This window comes from Mandrillus leucophaeus, unplaced genomic scaffold, assembly GCF_000951045.1.
Source record: "Mandrillus leucophaeus isolate KB7577 unplaced genomic scaffold, Mleu.le_1.0 Scaffold600, whole genome shotgun sequence".
Classification (NCBI taxonomy): Eukaryota; Metazoa; Chordata; class Mammalia; order Primates; family Cercopithecidae; genus Mandrillus; species Mandrillus leucophaeus.
Window position 1 is genome coordinate 907,769 of NW_012106476.1, and position 23,678 is coordinate 931,446.

The 23,678-nt window shown below is 38.7% G+C and overlaps 1 protein-coding gene across 5 annotated transcripts in view; it reads left to right on the plus strand.

The window, feature by feature from the left end:
• GRIK1 (glutamate receptor, ionotropic, kainate 1) overlaps window positions 1-23,678 on the plus strand; it is a 460,689-nt gene that overhangs the window by 287,539 nt on the left and 149,472 nt on the right. For 4 of the 5 annotated variants that reach the window (XM_011999792.1, XM_011999791.1, XM_011999794.1 and 1 more), the window contains exons 2-4: window positions 72-239; window positions 4,152-4,409; window positions 21,269-21,450. In XM_011999792.1, coding sequence (XP_011855182.1) covers window positions 72-239; window positions 4,152-4,409; window positions 21,269-21,450 — 608 coding nt within the window. The remainder of the gene's footprint in view (window positions 1-71; window positions 240-4,151; window positions 4,410-21,268; window positions 21,451-23,678) is intronic. The other variant, XM_011999795.1, reaches the window with a different exon arrangement.

Consider the following 23,678-nt stretch of genomic DNA (forward strand, 5'->3'; position numbering starts at 1 on the left):
CAAAAAAAAAAAAAAATTATATGTGAACCATGTGACTAATGCTTCTCATGCATCTCTTTTTGCTTCTGCAGGAGGGATTTTTGAAACAGTGGAAAATGAGCCTGTTAATGTTGAAGAATTAGCTTTCAAGTTTGCAGTCACCAGCATTAACAGAAACCGAACCCTGATGCCTAACACCACATTAACCTATGACATCCAGAGAATTAACCTTTTTGATAGTTTCGAAGCCTCACGGAGAGGTAACTATTTTCCCACTTTTAAAAGCTTCTTTGGGTGATGTGTCTGCTCTCCAAGTCACCTTCTTTTTGCTACCTGCCCTCTTTTAAAGCAGACATCTTTGTGCAAATGGGTTGCGGGAAATCTGGGTCTTTGATGTCACTGATCAATGCAATCTGAACTAACCTAATGGACGTTGCCGAGCACTGTTTTCTGGGCCTTTCTGATGAGCTTACCCTTCAGTGCCCTCCACTCTATGATTAACTAGTTCAGCTGTGAATGGAAAATGTCAAGCTTGATCTGTTTTTCTTTCCTGAAGCTGAGATACCACCATGAAATCGTGCGGTGCAGTCAAATAAAACATTGCGGAAGGTCACATCCACTGAGCATGTGGAAATGCCCAGGACACACATAACTGACACCCTGAATTTTAACAGGTTGTAAACTACTGAGTTTACCTAGCATCCTCTCAACTTTTTTTTACTCTTTTCCACAAAATCATAGAAATATGAAGATTAACCCTGTGAGAGCAATGTCTGTATCTGATCCGCGTTTTCTTCTGAACTGTGGCCAAGTGCCTAGCCTAAAAAATAATCGAATTCGTATGTCGGCTGCGAGGTTTCTCTCACAGAAAGATTCACTCGGAATAGCGGGGTTTGTTTAGACATCTTCTGGACAATTCTAGGACAAGTCTTTGAAGTAAGACCACATTCTATGTAGTTGAGGGTTGGCTTCTGACAGGGACACTATCGAGTCACTAAATAAATGTGCTTATGTGAAAACAAAGGCTACTCATCACCCCAGATTAGGAGGGGTTCTTTGCCTCAGAGGGGAATCTTTGCCTGCTAAATACACACAAATACATGAAATACAATGAACACCATGTTTATGCTGATTTCCAGGTAACTAAATGCTGGTTGTTTCCATATAGAATTAATCTAGTTAGATCACAGGTTGTGTCCACCTGACACAGCCTTCTGCAAGAATCCCAGTGTTCTTTGCAAACAAAATATAAAACTTATTTTCTTAGGAGCACAGATAAAAAATTAACAACATAGCAGGACGTGGTGGCTCATGCCTGTAATCCCAGCACTTTGGGAGGCCGAGGCGGGTGGTTAACGAGGTCAGGAGATCGAGACCATCCTGGCTAACATGGCGAAACCCCGTCTCTGCTAAATATATACACACACACACACACACACACACACACACACAAAAAGTAGCCAGGCGTGGTGGCAGCTGCCTGTGGTCCTAGCTACTCGGGAAGCTGAGACAGGAGAATAGCGTGAACTCGGGAGGTGGAGCTTGCAGTGAGCTGAGATTGCACCACTGCACTCCAGTCTGGGTGACACAGCGAGGCTCTGTCTCAAAAACAAAACAAAACAAAAATTAACAACATAATCTTTTTATATCTATGGCATGACTTAAGTATAAAAATATTTTCTTTTTCAAGATGGGTAGACTTTGAGATACCCTATAGGTCAAAATTGTCTATGGACAAATAATGAAACTGTATATTTATACAGAATTTTAAAGTTTCCAAGCTATCTTCACATAAATTATCTCTATAATGTAGAGACAGATCTATCACTTTTCTTTCTTTCATCTCTCTCTCTTACACACACATACCTATGCAAACAGACACAAACACTCATACACATTGTTGAGCAAATACTGTAGAAAGCCAACCACATTTAGCAATGAAGCTCGAAGCCACATAAAAATTGAAAGCTTTCCTGTGATCGGAAGTACCTGGCATACTTGTCAATTAAACACCCCCAGAGCTTCTTAAAACTGGTAATTTGCTGGCAAACAGAACTCAAAAGGATTGATTTTCTGTCAAGTAATATTAGTATTCCAGAGCTAAATATTAACAGGAATCTCAATCCATTGCTTATGCGGGATAGAACAACAGTTCACACACTCCCATACTCTCATTTTATCTGGCTAAATAATGAAAACATAACCAGAAAATAAGCTTCTGAAGACAATGACAATTTACACTTCCAGCACATCATGCATAAAACTGTACATCTTCATAGTTCATGCAGTAATTCACCACCAAAGAGCAGAGTACCAGAATGTTTTCCTTGTAAACATATGCTGTTCCATAGATCCCTGCGATATAGCTGTCAAAGCTGTATCAGTGATTCTGTCTGAATTATGTCAGGTAGCTATAGAGCCATATCATTTTTTCTATTTTTATTTGCAGAATGATATTATTAAATACAATTGATGTATTAATTTAGCTAATTTGATATTTAATTATCTGATGACACTTCTAAATTTGTAGAATTAAAATATAAATTTGAAAGTGTGTTTAAGCTTTTATTTAATTCCTACCAACACAAGATTAATAGGCACTATTTTACATGGTTGTAGAGGGCAAACTGCCCCAACCTTTCTGGAAGGGCATTTGGTTAATATGTTTCACATGACTTCAAACTATCTATACCCCTTAATTATAACTGGTGACTTAACTTCTGGAAATCAGCATACGATGCAGAGAAAAATGTAAGAGCTAAGGTAAGTGTTATAATATTATTTAGAATAGCCAAAACTTAGGAGCAGCTTAAATGTTTTGGGGGATGTTTGTTTGTTTGCTTTTTGAAACAGAGTCTCACTCTGTCACCCCAGCTGGAGTTCAGTGGTGCTCTCTCAGTCCACTACAACTTCCGCCTCCCGGGTTCAAGCAATTCTTGTGCCTCAGCCACCCAAGTACTTGGGACTACAGGTGCACACCACCAGACCCGGCTAATTTTTGTATTTTTAGTAGAGATGGGGTTTCACCATGATGGCCAGGCAAGTCTCGAATTCCTGACCTCAAGTGATCTGCCTGCCTCAGCCTCCCAAAGTGCTGAGATTATAGGCATGAGCCAAATGTTTTATATTGTAGGAATGCTTAAATAAATGATGACACACCTATTCAATGGTCTATTCTACAGACACTAAAAATATACTTTAGGAGAATTTGTAATGACTTGAAAGAAAAGACATGCTATGGTGTTGAACAAAGAAAGCAATGCATCAAGCTGTATTTATATAATGATTCTAATTTTCCCAAATATTAATAGATATTTTTCCAAAACGATAGGATTAATCACAGGGCCTTTTTATCCTTACATTTTAAACATTCTAAATTCTCTCAGTGAGTGCTTATATTCTTACAATGAGAAAAATACATTTATGTTATAAGTAAATTTTTCAATAGATATTGACTTGATTTATTTAGGCTACCTGTCCGCCGATACTGGGGTAGAAAGAGGCCTGACGTTGAGCTGAAGCTCCCGTCCAGTGGCCATGACTGTGTCCATTGTCTATGAAATGAGTGGGTTGGACAAAATGTCTTCTAAGATCCCTTTAGGCTATGCTATTTCATTATCTGAAAATTAGTTAGACATCAGCACTGCTTATGAACATTCTTTAGCAGTATTTCATTAATCTGGAACTTCTTTCTGAGTTTTGGAAAGATAGGAGCTAAAGCACTTTGGGGTAACCAGAGGTTCTGTCTTCTGAATTTTGTAACCACATTAATATTTTCAATGCCGCCCTGCTGCATGACAGAACTTAATTCATACAACATTCATTTGGCAAAGGGCTTGTTGATAACTAGAAGTGCTTTCAGGTAACACCATACGAAGCAAGGGATTTAGACTCCATCTGATTAAAGGTAATAAAGTGAGACCAGCAGGGAGTTGGTCTTGTGGTATATTGCTAATCAGTTCTAAGTTTACATCTATCATCATATTAGTAGCTCAAGAAAGTTGGAAGTTGGACCAAGTATATTTCCTCAATATAGGGATTGTAAAAGATTTTTCAATAGTTGCATTAAAAAGAGGAATCATGAACGAAAAAATTAAACTCATAGAACTCTCTTTTTCTCTCCCCCTTTCCCTGCCTTCCCTCCCCATCCTCCCCTCATCCTTGGGCATCAGCATGTGACCAGCTGGCTCTTGGCGTGGCTGCTCTCTTTGGCCCTTCCCATAGCTCCTCCGTCAGTGCTGTGCAGTCTATTTGCAATGCTCTCGAAGTTCCACACATACAGACCCGCTGGAAACACCCCTCGGTGGACAACAAAGATTTGTTTTACATCAACCTTTACCCAGATTATGCAGCTATCAGCAGGGCGATTCTGGATCTGGTCCTCTATTACAACTGGAAAACAGTGACCGTGGTGTATGAAGACAGCACAGGTATGGGACTCACCCAAGACCTCACCTGACCGTGTCTGCTCTGAACAAAGAGAACGAAAGTATCAACTAGTCATTAAACTCATCAGGTGGAGCACACAAAAATGCTCTTTTATATAAAGCTAACTGAATATTCTAAAGTAATTTAACAATGCATATGTATATAATTCACATTTATTTTTGTTTGTCGATCCTTTCTAATGACCCTTTTATCATCAAATACAGAGGAACGTTTTTTAAAAAAGAAATATCACCTTATCGGGATGTGTTATAATCCAATCACAATATTAAATACGTATTTTCATTTTCCCAGCTCTAATAAGACTATGACCACAATTGAAAATGACCATGAAATGTGATTCCAACTTGATAAGTAGCTATGTAAATGTTTAGAAAAGTTTCTAAGTAAGTTAACAAAGAGGAATTCATTTAGAGGTTGTAGCAATAGAGTGGATTATTTCATGGGAAAGGGACTATGAACCCCCAGTGATGAGGGCTGAGTAAAGCTTGCATTCTCCACGTGCCTGTTTAGGGTGCAGGATGGAAATATGGCTGCTTGGAGTCCAGTCCTCATCAGCCACTTTCTCTGACCCACCCCCATTTGAATCTTACTTTACCGGCACCTCCCCTTTGCTTTCTGCTTATTGTTCAGGCCCCTTTTTATTTAAAGTCGGGCAGTGACCCTCCATTGTCCACATAATAAAGTTGAATTCCTTCTAATTCGAAACTCTCCATCATCCAGCCATTTTCATTTTCATTAACCCAGGCACTAGCTTCCCTCATTGCCTATACTCTCACATGAGTTATGATGGAAAGTTTTATCTTTTCTTCAATATCCCCATGTTCTCCTGACTCCTGTTTTCTGAGGCTGGCCCCTCACTTTGTATGATCCTTTGCACGACCTTCACGGTGATGAACTCCCTCATTCTCCACGACCGCACGCACATTTCCCTCTTCCTTAAAGCTCCCTGAGACTACCGGAGGGTTCACTAGCACTTTGGAATCAAAAGCACTGAATCTCAAGTTATATTTCAAATATCTGTTTACATGTCTATAAGACTGGAAATTTCTAAGCATCCGAATTTTATCTTATTTTTATGTTTATAACCTGCTACCTGTCGTAAGCCTGACATAGAGGAAAGAGTTTAGTAATTCCACATGGATAGAATAATACCATTGATTGTCTGTTTTTTTTTTCTCCAAGAGTTGAAATGAGTTGCTTTCTTTGATCTACACATTTGGTAATAAGGCTATGAAAATTACAAGTGAAAATTAGTAAAGTGAAACACTGTCAAACTTTGCAATACGATTTCACTTTTCACTGCCCCTTTCACCAAGCACTAGCACTTACTATTCCTCAAAGGATGAATACGTGCCTCCTCTTTGGTGTTAAACTCTGGTTCCATTTTATACTGTCAGATAAAAGTGACGAGTGTGGTTGGAAATATGCACTTATGTATTTTCTTGTGCCTCATCTCATTTAGAAAGAAGTGAAGATTCTAAGTAACTGGGTATATATTTTATAAATATTGTATTCGAAACAGTCCTATCAAGAAGAATAAGCTACAAGCAGCCATAGTTTTAGAACTTTACCTGCTTGCTCTGAAGGAAGAAATCATTATCTAATCAAATCCACACGGATATTTTAAAGGGTTTTGAAAAAGAATATCACGTTGTAAACACAAGTGTGGTTAGATCTTGCATGTTGCCTACTTTTGCTAAACAGGAAATTTCGTGAGCTCATAAAATCAAGCTACATCTCATTATGTTGTGATCTCTGTAGTATAATCATCTCTCACCATTTCTACAGCAAAGTTGGAACATCTAAAATGAAAACATGTCAATGAATAATATTGAAACTCCTGGATTTAACTTAAGAAAGAGGTCAACTAAAGATGTGGGCATTGTAGATTTCAAATTGTATTTAGACAAAATATAATTAGTAAGTAAATGACAGAACACTTGATATTCTAACCACTCTCTGACATCAGGTGAGCCACACATATGTGACATCCATTTTGCAAAGCAAACACCAAGCTATCATTTCCATCATCTTTCACAAGAAACTGAAATGTCCTTTTCATCTTTGTCAAGTTCACCCGTGCTCAGTGACACAATAAATACTTGTTGAAATCGACAATCCAAAATGATTTGATATGTTGCCCCTTAAGTGAGAGATGATTCATGTTAAAATGATTTTTGCCCACAAAGACATTAAAAATGTAGATGAATAATCAATTGAGCCATTAAATTGGAACCCAGAGAATGAACAGGTCAACTGAGATCAATAAAAGCAGAAGCCTTGTGACTCTGAGTGGGTTTTATACTGCTTGACTCAGGGTTCTTGCCTGTAGTGATTATCACACCATCAAAAGGAGGAAACTTAGTAAACCTGAAAGAAAAGAAAGGACTTAGGTGTGCTTAGCACCCGCCCCTACACCAGAATTAAGTACCCATTAAAGAGCACTTTATTGGGATTTGTTTAGGAGTTTGTTAAATAGCCTGAAGCCAACACAGATGTCGAGGGACTAAATGGCCCATTACTCCCATTGAAGTAAATGGGAGCAGTGTGCACGTCTCTAAGGACAAAATTCAATTCACTAAATACTAGCAAGCAGAATTCTGTCCTCCAGAAGTTAAAATGTCGAAAGACTCTGGAGAACTCTTAGGAGGAGTAAAGTTCCGTCTCGCCTCATCTCTCTTCTCTCTCTTTTCTGGATGTCCTTCCCGTTAGTCCGTTAGTCACCCGCTTGTCACTGATTCCCACACCCAGAGGCGACCCCAGGCAATGAGAAATTGCTGCCCATTCGACCTCCTCTCATGATTCATTGGACCCTGGTGGAAACCTGGTTATCACTTGACACACAGCAAAAAGAGCTGAGAAGCTGAGCCTCAACTGCGGTGTGCGGCATATTCAGCAGTTTCTCCCTTCTCAAAGCCAATTTCAGGGAAATGCACCCACAGCCATTCCTGGAGAGCCGGAATCAGCAAACTTTTTCTATGAAGAGCCAAGTGCTGAGGCTTTACGGCCACGGGGGTCTTGGTCAAAACTACTCCACTCTGACAAAGTAGCAAGCAAGCACACGGACAATATGTAAATGAATAGACCCAGTGTGTTCCAATAAACCATAAAGGTCATAAAAATATATACTGGGCTAGGTTTGGCCTTTTGGCTCTAATTCATCCCTTCTATAGCCTTAAAAGATAACACTAAAAACTAAGATTGTAATTTTGTACACATATGAAGTGGGTTCAGCTCACATCCACAACTCCTTCACTTTGGTGTCTGGGTTTTCATGCTCTTCTTTCCTCCTCACTGGCCCTCCTGGCTTCCTCATCAATACGTGTCAGTGCCATGTCTCGTTATCTCTGTGGGATTTGCCAGGTGATATTCTGGTTCATTGGATAAACAAATTTTCGAAAAGGTGTTGGGGGAACAGATGCTTTTCCTCACCCATCATAACGATCACAACTGACATTCCTGTAACAAAAGACAGGTTAACAAGAGAAAATCATAGCAAATTTGTTTAATCAAAGTTTTACCTGACTCAGGAGGCTTCAGAAATGAAGACCAAAGACCTAGGGAAAACTGTCTATGTCTATGCTTAGATCCAATGACGAATGAACAACATGTGGAAATGTGATTGGACAAAAGGGTAGAATCTAGTGGTAATAGAATGAGGGGAAAAGCCCAACAAGGCCTGTGTGTTCGGATTCTTCTTAGCCTCTCTGTGCAGTATTCGTTCCTCCTGAGTATGGGGCTGGACCCCTGTGAAACAAGAGTCTTCAAGGGAAAAGAGAATCTTTCTAGATTTTATGTCTTGCTTTGGGGGAGAGGAGTTCTAGTTTCTACGCTTCACTTGGGGAAGGGAAATTCTACTTTCTATGACTCACTTCAGGGGATTAAAAGGGGTATGATGCTGGGGGTTAGGAGAAAGTCAGAAAGACCTCGTTTCTGAGACCTTTCCAGTCTTTTTCAGTTCAAAGTAGTCAGCATGCCAAGGTGCCATATTTTGGGGTGTCATGTTCTGAGCCTCAACAGTGTTAATGGCTAGTAATGACTTAAAATGCTGTTTCTTACTTTAAACTAATTATAGCACATTTTAAGTTTGGCTCTCTTAAAAGACAACAAAAGCATTGAATATTGCATGCTACAGAGAGTGGGATTTCAAAGTGTTTTCTTATGCTTGGTTAGGTGATTACCTACACAGTCAGCATAGAGAGCTGAATCCAAATAAGCAAGTGCTGATTCAAATTTCAGTGGCAAAACATTTAAAAAAAAAAAAAAAAAGCAAAAAACAACAACAACAACAAAACCAAAACACCACCTATTCTGCTCAGCTTTTATTTTGTGAATGATTAAGAAAAACCTACTTCATAGTTTTGCCTGTCTCTCTTCTCTACTTTAACTTGTCCCTAACTAAACTGGCCCAGAGTTTATATTCATTTGGTTCAGGTGATATTTTCTGAAATACTGGGGAAAATAGTCAAGACAGCACATACCTGAATACTCTGTACTATGGCTACCCTTTCCTGAGATCTAAATGGCTTCTGCAATATACTGTTTGAAAGTTTTATTTTTATATAGTTTAAAAAGAAGATTACTTTCTTTAGAAAATGTTAAAATGAGGAAAAGTGTAAGGACATAAACAAAAATATCCAGAAAAACTATCACAGATAATGTCTTAGTGTATATTCTTTTAGCTATTAGATAGGCAGGCAGGCAGACAGACAAGGAGATAAACAGGTAGGCAGATAGATAAATAGATTCATACATAATAGATAATAGATCATGATAGGTAGATGATAGACAGATATTAATAGACAGATGATAGGTAGATAAATGATGAATGATTGGTAGAGGATAGATGATAGAAAATAGATCATGATAGGTAGATATTAGGTTGGTGCAAAAGTAATTGCATTTTTGCAGCCAGGCGCTGTGGCTCACGCCTGTAATCCCAGCACTTTGGGAGGCCGAGGCGGGCAGATCACCAGATCAGGAGATCGAGACCATCATGGCTAACACGGTGAAACTCCGTCTCTACTAAAAATACGAAAAAAAATTAGCCAGGCGTGGTGGCGGCCACCTGTAGTACCAGCTACTTGGGAGGCTGAGGCAGGAGAATGGCGTGAACCCAGGAGGCGGAGCTTGCAGTGAGCCGAGATCGTACCACTGCACTCCAGCCTGGGTGACAGAGCAAGACTCCATCTCAAAAAAAACCCAGTAATTTCGTTTTTGCTATTAAAAGTAGTGGCAAAAACTGCAATGACTTTTGCACCAACCTAATAGCTGATAGGTAAATGATAGATTAGATAGATATATATAAATAAGCAGATGATAGATTAGATAGCTGATAGGTAGATGATCAATTAGATAGAGAGTTGATAGAGTGAATATAGTTGACAGATAGCTAAATAGATAAATGATAAATGGTAGATAGATGATAGATAGATAGATAGATAGATAGATAGATAGATAGATAGATAGATAGATAGTAGATAAATAGATAGAGATGATAGATTCCTTTGTTTCATAGACATTTACTGCCAGGCATTATCCTCAATACTGGGGATAAATCACATAAAAAAAATCTGACTTCATGGAATCCACAGTCTGTTTCTCTGTTGAACAAAATATATAGTAAATATTTAGTATGATAGATAGTAGAAAATGTTATGAAGAAAAATAAAGCAGCAAATGGTATTTGGGAGACTGACAGTAGAGATGGGATTTACAATTTTATGTAAGAATACCAGGGAAGTGCTCTAGAAAATACCATTTGAGTAAAAATTTAAAGAGGATAAGAAACAAATCATGTAGATACCTGGGGGAGAGCATTTCAGACGTCAGGCAGAGGGAACAGCCAGTGCAAAGGCCCTGCCAAAATAACTCTTTCCTGGTAGCACTGTGCTGAACCCTATCATTAAGTCTTTCATACCATGGAGGATTTGCATATGTAAATAGCTAAAAGGACAATATTTAATAATATCAACTTTTGTTTTAGATTAAAGGGTACATATGAAGGTTTGTGCCATGGGTATATTGCATGATGTTGAGGTTTGGAGTACAAATGATCCTGTCACCCATGCAGAGAGTGAGCACAGGTAGTTACCAATAGGTACTTTTTCAGCCCTTGCCTGCCTCCTCTAATAGTCCCTAGTGTCTATTGTTCCTATCTTTGTGTCCATGTGTACCCAATGTTTAGCTTTCACTTATAAGTAAGATCATGGGTATTTGGTTTTCTGTTCCTGTGTTAATTCACTTAGGATAACGGCCTCCAGCTGCATCCATGTTGCTGCAAAGTACATGAGCTTATTCTTTTTTATGGCTGCATAGTATTCCGTGGTGTATACATACCACATTTTCTTTATCTAATCCACCACTGATGGGCATCTAGGTTGATTCCATGACTTTGCTATTGTGAATAGTGCTGTAATGAACATCTGAGTTTGTGGGTTTTTTGGAAGAATGATTTTCTTTTGGATATATACCCAGTAATGGGATTCCTGGGCCAAATGGCAGTTCTGTTTTAGGTTCTTTGAGAAATCTCCAAAATGCTTCCCACAGTGGCTGAACAAATTTAAATTCCCACCAACAGTATATAAGTGTTCCCTTTTCACCACAGCCTCACCAACATCTGTTGTCTTTTGACTTTTTAATAATAGCTGTTGTGACTGCTTGTGGTTTTTATTTGCATTTCTCTGATGATCTGTGATGATGAGCACTTTTTCATATGTTCTTTAGCCACTTGTGTGTCTTCTTTTGAAAAGTGTCTGTTCACGTCTTTTGCCCACTTTTTAATGGGGTAATTTTTTTGTTTGTTGATTTAAGTTCTTTATAGATTCTGAATATGAGACTTTTGTTGGATGCATAGTTTGCACACATTTTCTCCCACTCTGTGGGTTGTCTGTTTACTCTGTTGATAATTTCTCTTGCTGTGCAGAAGCTCTTTAGTTTAATTGGGTCTCCCTTGTCAGTGTTTGTTTTTGTTGCAATCTCTCTTGAGAACTTAGTCATGATGTATTTGCCAAAAACAATGTACAGAATGGTATTCCTTAGGTTTTCTTTAAGAATTTTTTTTTTTTTTTTTTTTTTTTGAGACAGAGTTTTGCTCTGTCTCCCAGGCTGGAGTGCAGTGGTGTGATCTCTGCTCACTGCAAGCTCCGCCTCCCAGGTTCACACCATTCTCCTGCCTCAGCCTCCCAAGCAACTGGAATTATAGGCACCTGCCACCATGCCTGGCTAATTTAATTTTTTTGTATTTTTAGTAGAGACAGGGTTTCACCATCTTAGCCAGGATGGTCTTGATCTCCTGACCTCATGATCTGCCTGCCTCGGCCTCCCAAAGTGCTGGAATTACAGGCGTGAACCACCACGCCCAGCCTAGAATTTTTATAGTTTGAGGTCTTACATTTAAATCTTTAATTCTTCTTAAGTTAATTTTTGTATATGGTGAAAGATAGGGTTCCTGTTTTATTCTTCTACATATGGCTAGCAAGTTATTCCAGCATTATTTATTGAGTAGGGAGAAGAATAATATCTTGAATTCTTGTTATAGACACCATTAAGCTAAATATTTAGACAAAAATTATGTAAGCAAAAGAAGAAACAGGGTGCTTCAAATAGGAACTTTCCTGTTCTAAAATTTACCTGTGGATAGGCCCACCTCCCAAAATTCACAACGATGCCATCCCTTACTTCCTTATAAATATGTGAACATTGAGAATACTCATGTACAGAGTATATGAGTAAGTCTAAAATAACTAAAATGTTTGGCCTGCAAAGGAAAAACACAAGGACATAGAAGTTAATGGCTACTGAAGACTGATATCTAAAGGGTCATGAAATAGAAGCTTTAGCTAGTCCTCTGGGCTTTCATGGACAAAGTGGATGAAGGATTGAGGGAAGCAACTTTAGCATCACTGAAAGAATTAACTTTTAATCACCAGATATCTCAGGGGATGAAATGCATTTCTCTCTAAAATATTTAACACCCTGATCTGGAAGAGTTCAAGTCCAAGCTTGGGACACCCTGTCACAGGCAGGTCCTGATAAGGATTCCTGCAGTACCCAAGAGGTTACCCTGGAAGACACCTAAAGTTGTTCCCAACTTTGGATAAATTGTTTTTCTAAAACCGAAATTGCCACTGCACTGTCCCATCATGATGCCACCCTGGTAAATCATACGTTTCTTCATCTTCACTAATGCTGTCAGTCTGTCATTCCACAAATATTTACTGGACACACCAATAAATACTGGTACCAGCACGTGGAATACATTAGTGAATAAAACAAACAGAACCCACTGACTTCAAGGAACTTAGGTTCTATGGGAATAATAAACCATTTTCTCTTTCTATATAAAATGATTATAATTGTTGAACGGTGGTGAGTGCTGTGCAAGAAAGAAAAAGTAGAGCAGATTGAAGGGAATCTGGAAGCCAGAAATGCGGTTTGCAGAATTAAAGGTCATGTCACATTGCACAGATGAGGCTTGAGCAAAGGCTGCAAGGAGCTTAGGAAGTGAACCACGTACTGTGAGAAAGAAGGCGGTTCTAGGCAGAGAGAACAGCTAATGTCCCAGGTAAGAGTGTGCCTGATACATCAGAGCAACAGCAAGGAGGCCAGGGTGGATGGATCAGAGTAAGAGGGGAAGGGAGCTAGAAGAGACGGTAGGAGAGGAGGGCCTTGTAGGTCATGGAGGGCTCTATAAACCACTGGAGGAGCTTGTGCTCTGCCCGGAATGGGAAGCCATGGAAGAATTTTAAGCAGAGGGTGGATAAGATCAGAGTAACATTCTACAGTAGTCTCTACTCATCCTAAGGGGATACATTCCAAGACCTCCATTGGATGCCTGAAACCACGGATAGTACTGAACCCTATATATGCTACGGTTATTTTTTTTTATTTTATTTTATTTTTGAGACAGAGTCTTGCACTGTCATCCAGGCTGGAGTGCAGTGGCACGATCTCAGCTCACTGCAACCTCCACCACCTGGGTTCAAGCAATTCTTCTGCCTCAGCCTCCCCAGTAGCTGGGATTACAGGCACTCGCTACCACGCCCAGCTAATTTTTGTATTTTTAGTAGAGACGGGGTTTCACCATGTTGGCCAAGCTGGTCTTGAACTTCTGACCTCTTGATCCGCCTGCCTTGGCCTCCCAAAGTGCTAGGATTACAGGTGTTAGCCACCTCGCCCAGCCTGCTATGTTTATTTCTAAGCATACATACCCAAGCACTTGTTCTATGTTTGTATATATAGTACTTGTATGAATGATACCTATAATAAAGTTGAATTTATAAGTTAGGCACAGTAAGAGACTAACAACAACAGTGATGAATGATTCACGTCCCGTGTGGACAGAGTAGGATGGTACAAGACTTCATCATGCTATTCAGAAGGGCATGCAATTGAAAACTTATGAATTGTTCATTTCTGGAATTTTCAGTTTAATATTTTTAGACCATCATTGACTGTGGGTCGCTAAAATCATGGAAGGCAAAACCTCAGATAAGGATGGCCTGATCCTGAACAGTAGTAGGAGTAAAAGAATCACTGTACACTCTACAGAGGCAAAGGTAGAAACATAGCAACCTGCCAGATGGCTCCTATGGAAACTCAGGGAAGAGATGGAGGCAATACAGTAGAGGAGTAAGATACACTCAGGTTCTGGAAACATTTTTAATGTACAGCCGGCATAATATCTGAGAGGATATTTGAATGTGTTCCCCACTTGAAAGTTTTTATTACATATGACCATGTCCTCTTTTCTTTTTCTTCATTTAAGTGGTGACATTGGGCTGTGTTTGAATGATTGCTCAAACATTGTAGGGTCTTTGAGAAAACTGCACAAAAATCATCGTGGATATTCTCAACTGCACGCATTTTATCTTTTCACTACCATTTTAAGATGTCTTTTTGAGTATCCAGTACAACCTTTGGGTCTGTATGACACTTATTTTGATTTAAGGAACTCAATGACCTAAGAAACTTGGGACATCTCAGGTTGCCTCAAGAGATTAACCTGTTTAACAGGGAAGATAGTAAGCGTATTCCTTCCTACGGCAAACTCCTCTGAAATATCAAAGTTTGGCCCAGTGTTTCAATTAAATCAAATGTCAAGAAAAACACTTTGTATTCCTTAGACACAAGACAAATGCCATATGTTAAGTTTATTTTAAAATGGAGGATAAAAACAGGAAGACCATGTTCCAGTCTGAGAAAATATTGATGCCATGGTGTTGCTGAGGCAGGTTATGGTTTAATTCATACCTGTAGATTAAAGAATCAAAAATGAACTCAAAATAATAATAATATCCTGAGGGAGTAGAGATTAAGAAAGAAGGAAGAGAGAAATAAAAGATTGATCTTTTTGTCCTGAGCCGAAGGATGGAGTTGTCATTACCTGAAATAGAGGTTATAGGTGGAACTGGTTTGAGGAAATAAGAATGATATCAGAAATTGAGTCATTAACCTGTTAAGTTTGAGTTTCAGGTATCTATCAGACATCTGAATGAAGGTAAGAACAGGCAGTTAATACACGAGTCTAGAGTCCAGAAAACAGGTCTGGGCTGGAGACACAAATTTGAGTGTCCTCAGCCTATAGATAGGACTGGATGGATACATCAAGGAAATGAGCACCAGATGCCTCTAGCCCTGAATTTATAGCACATCAACCTTGATAAGTTTATCTTTGTTTACTTAAGTCATTTTTCTCAACACATCACAGCCGTGAGATTTCTAAAATGCAGCTTGCAGTGAAGAGTTGTTAGTCATCACGTCAAATATAGTCTCCAAGCTTTACTGTAAGGATTAATGTGAAATGAGATTAGCATCCCTAATAGTGGCAGAGATTGAAAAAACCAATCAACCCTGGAAGAAAACATACACGAAATGAAAATCACAAAAATAACAATAACTAAATTCTTGACTGCTGACTATGTGCACTGTCCTAAATAGATTATTAACTCAGTTAATGTGCTCAACCAGCCTGTGAGTGAGTGAAGTATCTGCTCTTATGGCTGTATTTAAGTACTGACTTAGTTTTTAAAAACTCTGTGTATCATAGTTCCTTCCATTTTCCCATAGAAAACAGAGATAAATATACTCTTCCAGAACCAAGAATCTTCACAGAAGCCTAAAGTTTGGACTCAAAGAAAATCAACTTTGGCATGAGTAGTCAAGCTAAAATGCAAGATATGCTATACACAGTCAGTGCCAAATAAATGACTCTTTTCACTTTCTGTCATCACCACTCTCCCCACTGTGTCGTTATGACCACTTGTGATAGCCAAAACTCTTCTGCTATGTGCTGTCCCATCATTCCACTTGAAATAGCCCAAGGATGGAACATTCTTAAAACTCAACAGCAAAAAAACAATAAATTATAGTTTCTTTTTTTCTCTGGACTCACTTTTTTCTACCCTTTATATCTCCCACCTCAGTTCTTTGACCAGAACCCTACTTAAATATTCAGAACTCTGCCCAGGAAACCAATCTTTAGGTATTGCAGGCCAAGCATATTAATTTTAGCTACTGTTGAAACTTAACGAGAATTCAGCACCAACATATACTGGTGGAGTGCAATATACTTTCTTGAATATTTAGACTAGATTCTTCTTATAAGGTCCTTTGTAACCAAGGTACACAATTTTTCTTTTGGGAAGACTCCCACTTGCCTTCTCTGTTGCACTTCTGAAAAACCCTATGTATGAAGATCTGCACTTTAAAAGTGTTTTATTTCCACAGGTAATTCGCTCACATACCCATTTTCATTTTTCAGTTTTGATTTTTCCTCTGCTCTGGATGATGCACAGATCCCCTTAAGAATCCTATTAGATTTGGGTATATTAATATACCCACAAGTTTATGAAATGCCATTTTGCATATTTCCAAGTTCAATAGAGAAGAAATTAACATTTAAAATGTGCAACCTGATCTTTGGGTCCCAGTGGTTTATTACATTCATGTTTACGGCATCAAACTCACTGATGGTTTAACAAACAAGACATTGGATTAAGACTCAAGAAAACCTAGGTACTTTTCTTTTGAACTGAGACTCATTAAAGATAGCTAAAGCTATTGAGAAATGGATTGGACTGCGGTGTAAGGTAGAGAATTTCTCACACTGAGAGGTGTTCAGCAGTGGCTGTGTAGAGGGGACTCATGCGTCAAGAGGAGTTTGACCTGAAGGTCTCTTCCAATTCCTGCTATTTGTGACCCATTTTCAGGGCCAGTCCAAACAATTAACCTAACCATGCCTCACTTTCCTCACTGTGAAATAGCACTGACACCTATTCACCTCAGAAGTATATTCTAGGGTTTATTTCGCTACTTATAAGGCATGGAGCAGACTTCATAAAAAGGGGCAATCTAAATAGCAAAGTTTGTTATTACTTAAAAGGAAGGCATAGGAAATTTTCAATGCTCACTGGAAATAGCAGAGGTTTTTTTTTCCTCCTCCATATGCTCCACCTGTTGCCTGAGTTACCCAATGTGCATGCAAATCAGCATTTTTTCTGTGTCACATCTGAGTGCACCGAGTAGACAGGCGGCCAAAGCAAGTGTTTAGAATTGGCCATTTGGATATTTTTGAAAGTTGTATCTATATGCAGAGCTCAGCTCAAATTCATGTGAAAAAAAAACAGCCTTCTTTCTGTAAAGCGTTTATTCAACCAAAGTTGCATTTCCAATTTCATTCTTGGGGATACAAGTGGAAGAGACTTTTATGATATTATTTTGTATCTGTACGTTTTGTCTTTTTATTTAGAAAGATCTGAACTTAGAGAAAAGTTGCAGGACATGAACAATAAACTCCTGTACACCCTTCACCTAGATTCATCATTTATTATCATTTGGCCTCATTTGCTGTAATGCTCTATCATTCTCTTAATATAGAAACACCTACAACAATAAAAATAATACTAAGTAGTAGCACTGTTGAACCATTTGAAAGTAAGCTGCAGACATCTTGACCTTTTTCCCTATAAATACATTAGCATGAATTTCCTAGGAAGGACCTTTCTCGTTACAACCACACTATGATTATCAAGCACAGGAGACTTAACAATAACATAATAATGTTATCTAAATACATAGAAATATATATTTGCTAATATTGTTATTGGCAAAATAATAGTACATATTTGCTAATTGTCCCAGGATCACAAATGGCATTCAGTTGTCAATCCCTTTCGTCTCCTTTGATTCAGACAATTCAGCCTTCTTTTGCCATACATGACACTGACATTTTTAAAGAGTCCAGGTCAGTTTTATTGTTGAATGTCCCTCTATTGGGTTTGTCTGGCTCTCTCTTATCTACGTTTTATTTTTAAATTCTCTCCATCTCAGTGAGCCAGAAGAAAATTCACCTTATCAGCATTATACGCACCTTTACCATTCACTGCAACTGGGGTCCCGGCAGGGCTGGGTCACTCCATCAGGGCTGGCATCCACACACGGAAGGATTAGCAAAGCTAGGTGTTGTGCCTAAATCAATGTCCTCCCTCTGAAGTAATTATTTGTTTAGCAAATGATTTTTAACTGCACATTACAACGAAATGTAAATGACTGATGGATTGCTGCAAAATGCAAATATAAGGGAAAGCTTTCTCTAAATGTTGTCTACTGTGTCTTCTGAATTGTAAATTCTCCATCATTTGCTAATGAAGGCAGAAAGGCTTTTCTTAAGCAAACAATTGCTTCAGGAAGAGAAATGTAAAACTCACTCCTTCCCTGTTCTTTGTTCTCACCCCAGTTTCGGTCCCTAATCTTTAAATCTGCTGATCCTCCCCCTTTCTGAAGCCAATTTACCTATATACTGGCAAAAGGAGAAAAGTAGGAGTTTAACAGTGAGCTTTTTGTAAAAGATAAATTTATTCCAATTAGAAACTAGTCTTTCTCCCATTTCCTCTATTGGTATTAAAATATACCTTCTTTTATGAAACAATTATAAAAGTTGATGGTCACATTTGGGGGTGTGTGTTTATTAATGGTCTAGTGTGCCAAATAAGGATTTAATATTGTGTGCTGGTCTAAAATGTTCTGTCTCTGTTTACTTATAAAGCTATTTATTAATATAGTTAATTAGTCAGCTTGTTAATTAGTTTTTCATTCAGTCAGTTGACAAGAGATCCTGAAGTTGGGAGGGGCCACTGATTTGGAGGAAAGAGCCCTAAATTTGGTATCAGAAGGTGGATTTGGCCTTAATCCCTGGGTCTGCCATTTATTAGCTATATAACCTTGAGCAAGTTACTCCAGCCTGCAGCAGCCTTAGCTCATAATCTGTAAAATTAAGTGGTAATTGATGCCCCATCTACCTCAAGAGAGCAGGGATAAAATTCTCCTCCTGGCTGTGAGGACTCTGAAGCAGTTTGTGTTGTCTTGCACCCTCAGGGCCTAACATGAAACTTGGCATCTAATGAGCATCCAGCAAATGTTTTCCCATAAAAATAAATGAAAGAAGTGAGAAAATGTATGTCAACTTTAAATCCCATAAATATGTAAGTCATCATGATAGAAAGATGTGACATTCTATTCAACACAGAAAAAGAGAGCAGTTCATTGCAGCACACGAAATGCACTTTTTAAATGTTTTCTCCATGTTATTTAGAGACCACATTAAACTGTCCCTCGTGGTTATAGTCATGAAAAAAAAAATCTATGTGATTGCAAAGCAGGTGGGTGATAAGAGAAAACAGGAGAGAAACTCAGGCAGCCTGAAGTCTCTATTTTTTCTCCATCTCATCAAACAGTCCTAAGCCGTATCTGTTCCCTCAGCACTAACAACTTGTATTTATAAGGCAGGATGGTGATGTCAAAAGATTAAGTGTTGGATTCACAAACAGCAATTTTAATCCAGGATTCTTCTTAACTATCTTTGTAAGTTACTTAACTACTCTGGGCCCTGAATTCTTCATTTAAATAATAATAGGAATAATCGTTACATCATAGGATTATTTCAAAGATTAACACATATTATGAATAACAAATAAATGAACACACGTTCTATATTTTCTTTCATTTTTAATGTTTCTCTGTAGTTCAGGATGTGTCTCTGGAAGTGAGAAGACAAGCAGGTGATTATAAGTACCTGAGGGACTTCAACCACATTGACTGATTTGAAAAGGAGCAAGATTCCAGGAAGCCTGTTATTCTAGCAATTCAATTTTTGTGTAAAAAGAGAAAAGGTTCATGTATTAGTCCATTTTCACACAGCTATAAATAACTACCTGAGACTGAGTAATTTATAATGAAAAGAAGTTTAATTGACTCATACTTCCACATGGCTTGGGAGGCCTCAGGAAACTTACAATCATGGTGGAAGGTAAAGGGGAAGGAAGAAATGTCATACATGTTGGCAGAAAAGACAGAGAGAGCCAGGGGGGAAGTGCCACACTTTTCAACCATCAGATCTCGTGAGAATCCACTCACTATCACAAGAACGGCATTGGGGAGATCCACCCCCATGATCCAATTGCCTCCCACCAAGTTCCTCCCCCGAAACATGGGGATTACAGTTCGAGATGAGATTTGAGTGGGGCCACAGAGCCAAGCCATATCAGATCATGAGCCCTAAATCTTGATAAGGTTCTACAGCAACTACCCTCCCATTCTACCACTCCCACACATTTAACTCTGAAGTTCAATATCATTATACATTTATTGTACATCAGAATCAAACCTAACTATGGTGGTAGAGAAACCTTTCCTCATTTGAGCCACACACAAAAAAATGTACCGTCTAGTTAAAAAAAAAAAAAAGTAGCTACATAAGTAAAACAAGAAAAAGAAAAATATGAGTTTGGCAGTAGCTGGAATCCATGCTGAATCCTGCACTGAACATATCACAATTTTCATCTGAATACTCATGAAGCTTAATATTCCCTATTGATTACCTAAAGCTGACAAACCCTGAAGGCACAGAACTGCATACAAAACAAACAAACAAACAAAAACCCTCAATTTTTCAGTGTGACAGAAGTCCTTACTCTGAGAGCCAAGGTGCAGCATAGTGAGCACCTGTTAACATTAGAGGAAATAAGAGGGAGTCTTTTACACAGTGGCTTTCCTTGCCCTAGTAAAGCACTTCTATTAGGAAACAGTGCAAATCAATACATCCACACCTGTGGTAAACCAAACATTCTCCATCAAGTTAGTTAGACATATATGTTTTGTTGCAATAACCAATAGAGAATTTTTTTAAAATTCTGTTTCTGCTTTTATTATCATAATTTCTAAAAATTCTATGGTCTTTTAAAAAAATCAAGTAGGATTTTCCCATTTAGCATTCAAATATATTAGGAAGAAAATGTAATGAGCATGAGCCATTTACAAATACCTTATATGGCAGGAACTGAAAGATTATATAGAGCAGCCCGACCAATTAGCTGGTTAAGAATATTTTATATATAAATACTTAATAAAAGGCTTACAGAAGTTTATAGCCTCGACAAATCTCCATATTCTATTGGCTTTGTAAGTGAGCAGGTGTGATCTATTTCATCGAACTCTTTTGGAAACTTCAACCAACTTTTTGTTTACCAAGTTTTACAGTTGCAGGCTTGATTTGTTAAAGATGGGAGGTGTTTGCTGAAAGCTGGGAAGGACAATTGCATTCTAAATAAATTTAAAATGCTCCTGAGAAAATTATGCTTCCAAGCCACACATACCCACAAAGGGGAAATAGTATGATCCACCACAGAAAGATGAGTGACAAATGGGAAGTCAGGAGTGTAACCGTTAGGAAGGTGGTCAGTGGGTACATTTTGGAGTTGAAACAAGTTTAACTATAGATAACAATAAACAATACTCTGTCGACAGAACAGTCTCTGTTGCATGATTGGATGTCATTTTCTAGGTCTAATTCGTCTACAAGAGCTCATCAAAGCTCCCTCCAGATATAATATTAAAATCAAAATCCGCCAGCTGCCCTCTGGGAATAAAGATGCCAAGCCTTTACTCAAGGAGATGAAGAAAGGCAAGGAGTTCTATGTGATATTTGATTGTTCACATGAAACAGCCGCTGAAATCCTTAAGCAGGTAAGAGGGCTAGGGAGGAGGTGGAAGTGTGGGAGAAATGTTATTTTCTATTTTTCAAAAATGCCATCTAGTTTTCACTTCATGCAGCATGATAAAACTGCAGCAGTCCAGTTTAGGCTGAAGATTATAATTTTCAGAGCCCTTTTAAAGAGGCAAGGGGCTCAGAGAGTTCATGGGGCTTCGGTGAAGCTGTATGTGAGTGTTTAGTTGTAAATGTGTGCTTCTATGGGTGGACCAAGTGGTACGTGACTCCTACCAGCAGAAGATGAGAGGAGGACATCATTTCGAGATGATTAAACATCTCTCTCTCTCTCTCTCTCTCTCTCTCTCTCTCTCTCTCACATGTCTCTTGAAAAGACTGTGCCAGATTTCATTTACACAATGCCTGACTCGTCCTAAATACATCTTCCTCATGGCAAGACCCCTTTTGTCAAACATGCAGGATTGCAAACACAATAAAAAAAGGCATACAGGGACAGTTACAGAAAAGATGCCTCTTTCTTCTAATTTGTTGTAGACAATAAACTGCTATGCATTAATCTCCACAGACAATGTGGGTGGAAATACTTAGTAAATTGTGAAATCCTACATAAATGAAGACATGAGTAATGTTCAGAATAATAACAATAGAACAATACTTTCTGAGCACTTGGTCTTATGTTTAAGAAAGCAAATTCACTGGGAGGCCGAGGCAGGCGGGATCACCTGAGGTTGGGAGTTCGAGACCAGCCTAACCAACATGGAGAAACCCCATCTCCACTAAAAATACAAAATTAGCCGGCCTGGTGGCACATGCCTGTAATCTCAGCAACTTGGGAGGTGGAGGCAGGAGAATCCCTTGAACCTGGAAGGCGGAGGTTGCAGTGAGCCGAGATCGCACCATTGCACTCCAGGCACTCCAGCCTGGGCAACAAGAGCGAAACTTCGACTCAAAAAAAAAACCAAAAAAGTAAATTCAGAATTAGAAGAAAAAAAAAGCATAGACTAGTACTTCTCACTCCAGAATGATTTTGCCCCCTGGAAACTTAGAGCAATGTCTGAAGACATTTCGGGGTGTCATATTTGGAACAGGGTCCTCCACTGGCAACTACTGGGTACTGCTAAATATCTTGTAATACACATCTGGAAAGGCTAGCGAGATGTTTAAAATAGAAGCATTAATAAAAGATCAGATGATTGAACCTGGAAGAAAGAAAAAATAGCCAGGTTTTATTTATGTGGTCTGCCCGCCATCTCTTTATGTTTAAGTCGTTATTGTGGCATAGGCAATGTTTTTATTTAAATAACACAAGCTGTTATTGTACTCTTTTGTTTAAAAGGTCTGGGATTGCTATGTTGTTGACGGTAAGGGCTGGTGATTTCATAAGTAGATAAACCCCTCCACAGGAATGCAGAACTGTGGATTCTTGAATCACTAGAAAGAGCTCCTTTCAAATAGTCATCTGGCCTGACTCTCTGGTGCTCCATCTCACACTTGCAGAGCACCTCCACACAACCGTTGAGTTCAGAATTGAGTTTTTAATTGCACTGAACATCGACAGTCAAAAAAGTTAACCAAATGTTTCTATTACCTGCTGGATGATTAGAGTAAAAAAGAAATCTATTTAAAGTTAGAGTTGGGAGGCTAAGGCAGGAGGATCACTTGAGGTCAGGAGTTCAAGACTAGCCTGGCTAACATGGTGAAACTCGGTCTCTATTAAAAATACAAAAAAAAAAATTAGCCAGGTGTGGTGATGGGCACCTGTAATCCCAGCTACTTGGGAGGCTGACGCAAGAGAATCACTTGAACCTGGGAGGTGGAGGTTGTAGCGAGCCAAGATTATGTCACTGCACTCCAGCCTGAGTGACAGAGCGAGACTCTGTCTCCAAAAAAATAAATAAATAAAATAAAAAGCTGGGAACACAAAGTTGCATTGAAAGCAATTACAGACATCACCATATCTAATTCTCACACTTTGCAAGATATAAAATGACATCGCCAGAGTCATATATCCAGTGCTTTCTCCACCATGACATGCTGTCACTCCTGTTAGGCAGAAAAGTATTGGTTTCTTAATTCTACGCTATAGTTACATTAGCAAATCTTTAGATATTAAAATTATCTCTCAATAAAGCAAGCAAGCATGTGGCAGTAGTGTCAACAACTGAAGAACTTTAAAGGTAAAGAAACGCAATCAGTAATCCTTTATCATAAGACTTCATTTAAGAATGTTAATACAGTTCATTAA